This window comes from Triticum aestivum, chromosome 1B (genome assembly GCF_018294505.1).
Source record: "Triticum aestivum cultivar Chinese Spring chromosome 1B, IWGSC CS RefSeq v2.1, whole genome shotgun sequence".
NCBI classification, from domain to species: Eukaryota; Viridiplantae; Streptophyta; class Magnoliopsida; order Poales; family Poaceae; genus Triticum; species Triticum aestivum.
In genome coordinates this window covers 62,914,517-62,925,939 of record NC_057795.1, presented here as the reverse complement: position 1 = coordinate 62,925,939, position 11,423 = coordinate 62,914,517, and the positions used below count along the sequence as shown (strand labels likewise).

At 46.3% G+C, this 11,423-nt stretch overlaps 3 protein-coding genes and 1 non-coding gene across 4 annotated transcripts; 3 read left to right on the top strand and 1 right to left on the bottom strand.

Annotated features, from left to right (window-relative positions):
* Positions 1–1,820: 1,820 nt before the first annotated feature.
* LOC123107064 (F-box protein SKIP1) lies at positions 1,821–3,793 on the top strand. The gene is made up of 2 exons (XM_044529074.1): positions 1,821–2,241; positions 2,994–3,793. Exons 1-2 carry the CDS (start codon positions 1,877–1,879, stop codon positions 3,565–3,567), a joined length of 939 nt encoding a protein of 312 aa, XP_044385009.1. The 5' UTR covers positions 1,821–1,876; the 3' UTR covers positions 3,568–3,793.
* Positions 3,794–5,043: 1,250 nt separating this feature from the next.
* On the top strand, positions 5,044–5,781 carry LOC123107073 (uncharacterized). The gene is made up of 2 exons (XM_044529083.1): positions 5,044–5,221; positions 5,336–5,781. Exons 1-2 carry the CDS (start codon positions 5,059–5,061, stop codon positions 5,554–5,556), a joined length of 384 nt encoding a protein of 127 aa, XP_044385018.1. The 5' UTR covers positions 5,044–5,058; the 3' UTR covers positions 5,557–5,781.
* A 584-nt stretch (positions 5,782–6,365) lies between these two features.
* Positions 6,366–9,154, top strand: LOC123107086 (uncharacterized). The gene is made up of 2 exons (XM_044529091.1): positions 6,366–7,328; positions 8,639–9,154. The coding sequence occupies exons 1-2, from the start codon at positions 7,190–7,192 to the stop codon at positions 8,848–8,850; spliced, it is 351 nt and encodes a 116-aa protein (XP_044385026.1). The 5' UTR covers positions 6,366–7,189; the 3' UTR covers positions 8,851–9,154.
* Positions 9,155–10,822: 1,668 nt separating this feature from the next.
* On the bottom strand, positions 10,823–10,928 carry LOC123152481 (small nucleolar RNA snoR113). The gene has a single exon (XR_006476212.1). It is a non-coding gene; the product is annotated as a small nucleolar RNA snoR113 (small nucleolar RNA).
* Positions 10,929–11,423: the final 495 nt, after the last annotated feature.

The window sequence follows — 11,423 nt, the reverse complement described above, 5'->3', positions numbered from 1 at the left end:
TTTGAGATTGCTGAGTCCTCGTGACTCATAGATACTATCAAAACAGTTGCAGGTGCCGATGATAGCAGTGCAGGTGATGCTACCGAACTCAAGTGGGAGTTCGACGAGGACCTTGGTCGTTACTACGTGTCTTTTCCTGATGATCCGTAGGGGAGCCCAGTTGAGACGATCAGGGATCTAGCATTTCGGGTTATCTTTTTTTCTTTTGGATTTGTCCGTAGTCGGACTATCTGTGTACTCTGAATGATGTATAATTTATTTGTTCGTTGTGTGAAGTGGCGATTGTAAGCCAACTCTATTTACTTCTTTCTTGTTCATTACATGGGATTGTGTGAAGATGACCCTTTTTGCGACAAAACCACAATGCGGTTATGCCTCAAAGTCGTGCCTCGACACGTGGGAGATATAGCCACATCGTGGGTGTTACACTATGAATGGCACCAGTGCCGTTGAGTCACATTCGCTCTGGAGCAGCCTGAGCGGCATGAATCTGCGACAACCATTTCACACAAATAGGGTTCCGGTGAGACGTGGCGGATGTCCAAACTCCCGTAAACCTCTGCCTGATTTGCGTATGGGTTCGTAATGGTTGCACCGAACCAATGTATCCCATCTAGTTGTGAGGGTCTTATGGAGTACAAGCCACTGATATTGGGTCAGTCAAAAAAAACTGTAATGTACTCCCTCCATTCTAAAATAGAATCTTTTTAAAAAAATGGAGGAGGACCCCCGACCTCTGCATCTAGATAAAGTTGGATCATCTATTTTGGAACGGAGGAAGTAGCACATAAATTAATATTTATGACGCTTGATAAAGTTTTTTTAGTGAGGTTAGATGGGAGCCATTTTTATTCAACTCCTTAAATATAAGGAGTCCAAATCTGAGGGACTTTTTTACTATTCTGACCCTTTCAACGAACTTTGTCACAAAATAAACTCGACGTGAAAGTATTTCACGATCTGACACTTTTAGCAATGCCACATCCCGCGGCGTTTTTGCCCATAATAAAAACGCCGAGGTAGCTAGCGTTTCTGATCAAAGAAGAAACGTCGTGGTAGCTAGCGTTGCGGACCAGGTAAGAAACACCAAAGGCGCTGGCGTTTCTGCCCATCATTGAAACGCCAATGACCATGGCGTTGCTGCCCTTTTTCATGTGCATGTGGAATGTGGATGAACAGCCTAACTAATAAGGCTAATTAATTATGACCAAAGAGGGCAGCAACGCCATGGTCATTGACGTTGTAATGATGGGTAGCAACGCCAGCCCCTTTGGCGTTTCTTACCTAGTCCGTAACGCTAGTTACCTCGGCGTTTCTTCTTTGATCAAAAACGCTAGCTACCTCGGCGTTTTTATTTTGGGCAGAAACGCCGCGGGCTATGACATTGCTAAAAAGGTCAGATCGTGAAACACTTTCACGTCGAATTCATTTTGTGACAAAGTTCGTTGAAAGGGTCATAATAGTGATTTCGGCTAAATCTGAGAGGCCGTTTGAGATGCTAAATTAGATGGGATTGACTAGAGATGCTCTAAAAGGGGAAAATAATACATTAGGTCATTATTATCATGCTCACATGGCCAGCAATGTAAGTGGAGCATGGAAATGCAGTATACTCTACATCTTAATGTTCCTTTATTTTCTTTTCCTGGAATCTTTTGAGTCCTTTAAATTAGATTTTCGAATTTTCGAAAAACAGGGCTCCATCGAGCCCGGGCGCAAGAAATCCGCACGTCGCAGCAAGTGTCGACAACACACGACTCGTGTGGAGAGCGGCGTGGCGCGGCACGGCAAAATGGCAAATATCTCCGGAGCTTTCGTCTTCCTCCCGGATCCCCAAAGGGAAGAAAACCCGAAGAGAAAAGCGAGCGGAGGCGAGATGGCGACGGGAGGCGAGGCGGCGCCGGAGGGGGAGGAGGGGGAGAGGGACTGGGCGGATTTGACGCCGGTGTGCCTGGCGGAGGCGTTCTCGCGGCTGGGCCTGGAGGACCTGTGGCGCGGCGCCATGGCGTGCTGCCGCTCCTGGCGGGCGGCCGCGCGCTCCCGGCCGGCGCTCTTCGCCGCGCTCGACCTCGGCCCGGCCTTCGAGGCCGTCGGCGCCGACGCCGCCGAGTGGTGGACGCCCGCCTTCCAGCGCCGCGTCGACGCCATGCTCCGCTCCGCCGCCTCGCTCGCCGCCGGGGAGCTCCGCGAGGTCCGGGTCCGGCACTGCTCCGACGACGCCCTAGCCTTCGCCGCCAAGAGGTTCGCGCAACCTTATTACAATCCTCCTCCCGCTGCTCTGAATCGTCCTTCCAGGCCTCACCCGTTCACTTGTGTAAACATAAATCCAATTGGCTTCCTCTGTGGATGGAGGCTCGATATAGAAATCCAAACGAGATTCGTTCCATGTAGGAAGATGTTAGTGGTGGTATAGACAGCGAAGTGACATATGAACCACTGCAATGGAAAAGGCACGGGGCTCCTAAACCATTGACATAACTATCCATGGAGCTTAACTAATTCCATGGAAAATAATAATTGTTTATATAGGCTGGAGGTGTTTAATTCACATTTTGAGGAGATCTGTTGGCTGATGATGTTTATATAGGCTGCTAGCTTTATTGATTACCACACTACTGACTATTTCGAAACCAGCTCTGGCAACCTACTATGTTGTAATAACCCCTGTTTGTCACAAGAATGTGGTGTTAGAGAAGTATACTTGTTGTGGAATGTTTTTCGCGTTTTGAGAATTTAGGCCATGAAGCAAAGATGACACTGAATGGAAATGATAGATCATATACTGTGTCAACTCGCATCTTAATGTGATCCCCTTACCTGATGATGTTAATCAAAACCCTTCTCATGGTCCATAGTTGTTTCTGGGGCAATAAGAGTGGCGACAACTATTTGCTTGGTTTTGACGTGTCCATATGTATGACTAACTGGTCCCATCTTTTCGCTTGGATTGGATGTATCATTCTGAGTTTATTGATTCGTTCATTCATATGCAGCTCCCCACAGCTCAGCATCCTTTCCATCCAAAGCTGCCCGGGCGTAACTGACCGATCAATGCTCACTGTTGCGTCCTGCTGTCCTATGCTTACAGAATTGGACATCAGCTACTGCTACGAGGTTTCATACAAGTCACTCGAGGTGATTGGGCAGAGCTGCCCTAACCTCGTGGTCCTTAAGAGGAGCATATTCAACTGGCTTGATTCATCAGAGCATGCTCGAACAGTTCCAGCAGAGTATCTAAGAGCATGCCCCCAGGACGGCGACAGGGAAGCAATAGCGATCTCGAGGTCCATGCCGAAGCTTAAACAACTCGTGCTCAGGTTTGCAAAGCTATCTGGCGTCGGCCTCAACTCGATCGCAGAAGGATGCAAGGAGCTGGAGGTCCTGGACCTGTTTGGCTGTGCGAATTTGACGAGCAGGGGGATAGAGCAGGCTGCTGCTAACCTGAAGAACCTGGAGACGCTGGTTAAGCCCAACTTTTACATACCGAGGTCGGCCTTCCACATGGAGAGGTACGGGCACTGGCAGTTATACGACGAGAGGTTCCAGACAAACGTATTCCAGATATGAAAAGAACAATCCTTGTGTTCTCAAAGGTCGCCTCTTACTGATGACGGCTTGTATGCTCGTTACTGTTATATATTGTATGTGTATGACAGGTATGTTTGTTTGAGAGCAGTAACATTCTGTTTGAGCCATCTTTTTCCACAATATATATACATGGGAGATGGTTTTGCTTCCAGTATTTGTAAATTTATTTATGTGCAATGATAAGTTGTGGTTTATGTGTGTGGCACACAACCTGGTAATTCTTCATTTCTTCTTCATTGGATAAGCACATCTTATCTATGCTTGTGTGGTATTTTTAGACCCTTGTGGAGCTTGGCTTTGTTTATTTGATGCTGATCCAAACCACCTTTTGGTAATTTGATGCTGATCCAAACCACCTTTTGGTAATGGCGACCCTTCTTTCTATCCCTTCATGTGGAAACAGATGCGACGAACTATTTTATGGGCGGATTACGCATTGCCATCCGAGCAGTTGGGATTGCAATATGGTATATGCCTGAGAGCATAGACATCTCATGCAACATGAAAAGAAACACTTGAATACAAGCTAGTTTTGCAGACAGCACATATGAGTGCCCACCTTTCAGTGTCTCAAACCTGCCCTGGAAAGAGGAGGTCACTGCCATCCAGTTCAATCAGTGTGCAGCATCATTCTTTTCAGGATGACCACTGCTGCGTCTAACTTTATTTTCTGAAGAATGGTCTCATGGTCTGTACAAACCTCTCATAACCCAACAAATGTGGTACTATTTCCATAAGATTTGTGCTTTATTGATGCAGCCATTGCCCTTGCTATTTTCTACTAATATAACTATTCTTGTGCAGAAAATGTGACATCTGAAAACTCAGAGCTAAAAGGACCATTCATATACATCTCAGGAGAGGAAAAGGCCGCGCCGCATCCTGATCTGATAGGGCCTTCCTTTCATTTAGTCTAGTCACCAATCTGAGGATTTTTACATTACAGCCTGCCTGTGGTCTAAAAAAAAATTCTTGTAGGTTAGAGCTGGCGAAAGTTCCATGTTGGGAGCATCATGGAATCTCTCTCTGCACCAATCACATGCATGAAAAGCACCCAAATTTTCCCCTCTTAACCCCAGCAGCAGTGGTGCCAAGCAGCACTGAAGCAAAAGATTTGGCACTGTTGCTTGTTTTTGGGGTGGTGCTAATCAGGCAATCAGCAATTGTATTATGGAGGGGAGAGTACTTAAATCCTAATTTAGTGAGCTAACAAAAGAGTGAGAAAACACAAAGCACCTTCAGATCACAACAGCACAGTGTCTGCCCTAGAAAGAACAAAGCTGACCTGTTGCCACCATATGAACTCAACTTAACTTGTGGAGTAGCTTTTTTTCGTGCAACTGGCAGGAACTCTTGTCTTTTCAAATAGAAGAAAAGAATTGACTATTAGTTATAAGGAAAACTAGCCGAAAACCGAGGAGTAGCTTACCGTCCAGCCCCCAGGAGCTATAAGAGGAGCCTCCGCGACGCATGCTCCACATCGAAGTTCCATCTTGCAACATGAGGAAACACACTCTCGCCCTCTTCCTCCTGCTCCTCACCTTTGCCTCCCATGGGGCATGGTGCGCAGCAGCAGCGCGAAGCGCCATGGCTGAGGATGCAGCTCGTCATCATCTGAGGCCTCATCACCATGGTTGGTATTAAGTGTGCATCCATCTCATCTCCTCTTTGCTCTCTACTTTCTTGATATACCATCTCTTAAAACTATTCCTGGAACCGCTGTTTCATACTTTCCAAAAACCCCAAGGCAAGAGGCTCCTGGAGATACAGGCTCCCAGGAAGGTCGGGCACGCGACAGGTGGATCCGGAGGCAGCAGCGGCGCCGGCAGGAGCGGTGGCGGCGGCACGGACACAAGGCCACACAACAGCAAGAATGGCGGTGCCATGGCGGCGCTGCCAGCTCCAGCGACCTCCCTCCTGGCGCTGGTTCTCACCGCTACCATTCTTCTCTCGGCGCACAGCTTCTGAAGCACTCCCTCCGTTTTTTTCTACAAGGCATTTCGGACAGCTGACATTGAACTGTTTTGCGCATTGTCTGAATTGTCTAGACGTCTTATAAAAGCGAACAGAGGGAGCACTGCTCATCTCGATTGCGGGCGCAGTACTAGTATGTGTGTACTGTTGCAGTTCCAGAAACTGTTTGCATAATGCTTGTGGAGTGATATGCTGTTTACTGGCTATAGTATTTATTTATCGTGTCTGTGTGCTTCCTAAATTGTTGAATTACTTGTGTGTTGGCTAGCCAGTGGAATCTATATTATCTATCAGTATAGTCAGCCAGCTCAGGAAGTTAGTTAGGGATCTAAACTTTGTGTCCTGATTGTGCAATCATATCACTGCACAGTAATAAGAAGATCAGTACAAAGAACGTTCCGAAACTCGAACAACCATGATAATAAAGACAATCAGTAGCAAGAAGAGAGCAGAAGCCTTCAGGAGCAGATGAGGATCGATCACGATCACATTCGTACCAAGAAACAAGAACGTGATCAACCAGAGAAGAAAAAGGAATTGGTAAGAGAGAAGAAGCGACGACAAGAAGACAATCGAACCCAATAAGAAACTGGGATGGAGGCCAAACTTCAATCAGTGGAAATATCATTCTTTTCAGGATGACCACTGCTGCATCTAATTTTATTTTAGGAAGAAGAAGAAAACAAACACCCTCTATGATTTCATAAATCCAGTTTCATGATCTGCACAAGCTTCTCATAACCCAGCAAATGTACTATCTTCTACTGATATAACTGTTCTTGCGCAGGAAATGTCGAAACTTGGGTTAAAAGGACCGTTCAAAATTCAGCGAAAACGACATCTCAGAAAGGCAAACATCACACCGTATCTCCTGATCGGACCTTCCTTTCATGTAGTCGGTAACCAAAAAACCAATCTCATGATTTTTACATTACAGCCTGCATGTGGTCTCAAAAAAACCTTGTAGGTTAGAGCTGGCAAAAGGTCAAGGAATCTATGCGCTAACCACATGCACTGAAAAACAACCAAATGCTCTGCTTGCCGTGGCTTTTGCTTTGTCCCCTCCTCTTATCCCCCCAGCAGAATCATCGGTCGTGCCAAATAATAGCACTGAAGCAAAATTCTTGTCTTAAATTTATCTAGATACGAATGTATCTAACACTAAGATGTGACTCGATACATTTATATGTAGACAAATTTAAAACAAGAATTTTGGGGCGGAGGGAGTAGCACTGAAGCAAAAGATTTCATACTGTTGCTTTATTTTTTGAGTGGTGCCAATGGACAACAGTATTGATAGAGAGCACTAATCATGAATGTGAGCTGACAAAAGAGTGAGAAAGGCACACAATAGTATTATATCAGAGTACTAATCCTGATTTTGTGGGCTAACAAAAGAGTGGGAAAGGCACACAATAGTATTATATCAGAGTACTAATCCTGATTTTGTGGGCTAACAAAAGAGTGGGAAAGGCACAGCACAAAGCACCTCCAGCTCACAGCACCCCAGAAAGAACAAAGCTCAACTGGTGCCACCATGAACTCCAGCCTCCAGGAATTATAAGAGGAGCCTCCCGCACAGGCTGAACATCGGCGTTTCTCTGTTGGTCACCAATCCCATCTCAAGATGAGGAAAGGCGCTCTCGCTCTCTACCTCCTCCTGCTCCTCGCCTTTGCTTCCCATGGCGTATGGTGTGCAGCAGCTGCAAGGAGCGCCGTGGCCGAGGAGGATGCAGCACATCATGATCTGAGGCCTCATCACCACGGTTGGTATTTTGTGTGCATCGATCTCCCCTTTGCTCTCCAATTTCTTGATATCTTTCAGGTCCCATGAGCCTTGACATGAAGCTAAATCTCTTACAAAAGCACTCCTGGAAATGCTGTTTTGCTTTTCAGGAACACAAGGCAAGAGTCTCCTGGAGATGCAGAGTCCCAGGAAGGTTGGGCGGGCGACAGGTGGTGCCGGAGCAAGCGGCGGCGGCGGCAGGAACACTGGTGCCGGAGCGACAGACACGAGGCCACACAACGGCAAGAACGTTGCCACGGCGCTGCCAGCTCCAGCGACTTCCGTCCTGGTGCTGGTTTTCACCACCACCACCATTCTTCTCTCGACGCTCAGCTTCTGAAGTTCTAGCACCAATATTTGTCCAGTGTTTCATCAGTTTCAGAATTTGTTCGCCTGATGATGTTTGCTGGCTACCACTCCCTCCCTCTCAAAATAAGTGTCTCAACTTTGTACTAAATTTAGTACAAAGTTGTACTAAACTTGTGACACTTATTTTGGGAAGGAGAGAGTATTATTTATCCTGTATGAGTGCTTCTAAGTTGTTGAATTTCTTGTATGCTGGGTTCGTGCTAGTCATAGAGACATTAATAATCAGGTAATGAAAATCTCCCATGTGTATTGTTAGTAAAACAGCCAGGTATGCATGTTCATCTACATAATATCCTGCTCACCAGTGTGTTGACCAGCCACTGGAATCTATACTGTTCACCCGTGTAAGCAAGATATATTCAGCCAGCTCAAAAAGTTAGGACCAAAACGCTGTGTCCTTATCACTCTACAGTACACCCTCCGCAAAAACGTCTTATATTTATATTTAGGTAGTACACTAGTACTCCCGAACAACAATAAAACTACTACTAATAAAGACAATCTGTACTTTAGCAAGAATAATCTGTGATGATAAAGACAATCAGTAGCAAGAAGAGAACAACTGGTGCCACCATGAACTTAACTTGTGGAGTATAGCTACTCCCCAGCCTCCAGGAATTATAAGAGGAGCCTCCGTGAGTTTCTCTTGGTCACCAGTCCATCCCCAAGATGAGGAAAGGCACTCTCGCTCTCGCGCTCTTCCTCCTCCTCACCTTTGCTTCCCATGGCGTATGGTGTGCGGCAGCTGCGAGAAGCGCCATGGCCGAGGAGGACGCAGCTCATCGTCATCATCTGAGGCCTCATCAACATGGTTGGTACTTTGTGTGCATCCATCTCCTCTTTGCTCTCTACTTTCTTGATTGTCATGAAGCGAAATCTCTTACAGAAGTATTCCATGAATTACTGCCTTTCACTTTGCAGAAACCCAAGAGGGGAGGATGCAGACTGCCAGGAAGGTTGGGCGCATGGCAGGCGGCTCTGGGGAAGCCAGTGGTAGGAACACCGGTGGCGCCGCAGACACAGGGCCGCACAACACCAAGAACGGCGGCACTGTGGCCCTGCCGGCCGCGTCGACCTCTGCTTTGGCGCTGGTTTTCACAGCTACCGTCCTTCCCTCGACGCTCAGCTTCTGAAGGTGCTGATCTTGTAGTGTTGCGGTTTCAGAAATTTGTTTGCCTCATGTTTGACAGTATCGGACAGTTGTGTTTACTGGCTAGTCTCCATCCTGTCTGTGCAAGTTATTGGATTCTACAAGTCACATCCCCTTGTTTGTTGTCAGTAAAACGATGAGGTAGGAATGCCAAAGTTCTTCTACATGGAAATCCACTGGTAGGATATATTCAGGGATCTACATGTTATGTTGACTACCCAGTGGAATCTAAAATGTTCATCAGTGAAAAGAAGATATATTGAGCCGGCTCAAGAAGTTAGATGTTTCGCCCCAGGGATCTAAACGTTGTGTTTGTGTCATCACAATGCAATCATATTTTGCTTTCATTATATTACTGTGCGGTAAAAACAACAGCGGCAGCAAGAACGTTCCAAAACTCACACAGCAAAACACCATGCCGGCAGGCAGGCAACAGCAAGATGAGAACGGAAGCATCGAGAACACGCAGCCATGGAAGAGAACGAAAGCAAGGACAGGAAGAACCATCAAAGCTTTGGGATCCATGAAGAAGAAAACGAACACCATCTATGATTTCACAAATCCAGTTTCCTGATCTGTACAAACGTCATAACCCAACAAATGCACTATTTGTCTAAGATTTTTCTTAGTTGTTCTCCTTGCTAATTTCCACTGATATAACTGTTCTTGTGTGGAAAATGTCAAAACATGGGCAAAAAGGCGCTCAAATTTCGGCCAAAAAAAATATAAAAAAGGCAAAGATCACACGGTATCCCCTCATGTTTTTTACATTTCAGCCTGCATGTGGTCTCAAAAAAGTCTTGTAAGTTAGAGCTGGCAAAAATTCATGGAATCTATGCGCAAATCACATGCACTGAAAATAACAAAATGTTCTGCTTGCTGTGGCTTTTGCTTTGTCCCCTCACCCCAGCAGAATCATCAGTCCTGCCAAATAGCAATGAAGAAAAGATATCATACTGTTGATTGTTTTTGGAGTGGTGCTAATCCACAATGGTATTAAGTGAGTGTCCTGATTGTGAGCTAACAAAAGAGTGAGAAGGCACACAATAGTATTTCATGAGTACAAATCCTGATTTTTGTGAGCCAACAAAAGAGTGGGAAGGCAGAGCACAGAGCACATCCAGGTCAGTGTCAGCACCAGAAAGAACAAAGCTCAACTGGTGCCACCACGAATTTAACTTGTGGAGTATATATACTCTCCAGCCTCCAGGAATTCTCCTCTTTGCTCTCTACTTCTATTGTCATGAAGCCAAATCTCTCACAAAAGTACTCCTTAAATTGCTGCTTTTCACTTTGCAGAAACCAAAGGCGAGAGGATCCAGACTGCCAGGAAGGTAGGGCTCATGGCAGGCAGCTGCGGCGGAAGGAACACCAGTGGTGGCGCCAGACATGAGGCCGCACAACACCAACAACGGCGGCACTGTCAGCTGCAGGGACCTCTGCTCTGGCGCTGGTTTTTAGTGTCTTTGTCTCGGCACAGCTTCTGAAGCACTGATCTTGTAGTGTTGCAGTTTCAGAAATTGTTTGCCTGGTGCTTGTACAGTTGTGTTTACTGGCTATAGTCTCCATTCTGTGCGTGTAAGTTCTTGAATTACTTGAATGAGGATGGATTCTACAAGTCACATAGACATTACTAATCAAGCAATGAAACTATAAAAAAGCATACGCTTGTTTGTTTCCAGAAAAAAGATCTGCATATTATGTTGGAACACCCAGCGGAATCTAAACTGTTCATCAGTGCAAGCAAGAAGCTAGATGTTTCACCCCACCCCACCCCACGGATCTGAACGTTGTGTTTGTGCCATCATCCTGCAATCACTCGCACGGCAAAAACACCATGCCACCAAGACAGGCAGCAGCAAAAGAACGGGGGCCTCAAGAACAGGCAGCCATGGAAGAGAACGCAAGAAGGACAAGAACCACCAAGGCTTTGGGATATAAGGTTAAAAATGGCGGCGGCTCAGAGTAAAACCTTTCGCCGAATGAAATCACATCACGCTACTACCGTCCCGGGACGGGAGGCAGCCGTAAGACCGGCCTTTCGATTTCTCCTCACTGCCGCACATCAACATCGCGTTCGAACCAAGAAACAACAAACACGATCAACCAAATGGAGAAGAAAAAGGAATCAAAACCCAAGAACGCAATCGAAACCACGAAGAAACCGAGTTCATGGCGCCGCCGCAACGCGATACAGAACAGAGGAGGGGGAAGGGAGGAGAGGGGCGATGGGAGCCCTAAGTTTATATATAGAGCAGCAGCTCGGCTCGCGGTCGCCTGCTGGGCCGACGTTCCAGGGCCGACATGTGCTGGCTGGCCTTCGCCCGCAGCCGGTGGAGGTGGGCCGGCGTTCCAGGCCCGATATGTGCTGCCATTCGTCCGTCCACTGGCTTTGCCATTTTTCGCGCTCGTTCACTGGATGTTTGGGTTTTTTTGTTCTTTTTCTTGTGTGGTTTTTTATTTCGTTTTTTAATTATATTTTTATCTTTTCAGATTTGGTTTTTCTTCTTTTTTCTAAATAATGCATATTTTATTTTTTTATAGTTTTCGTAATAT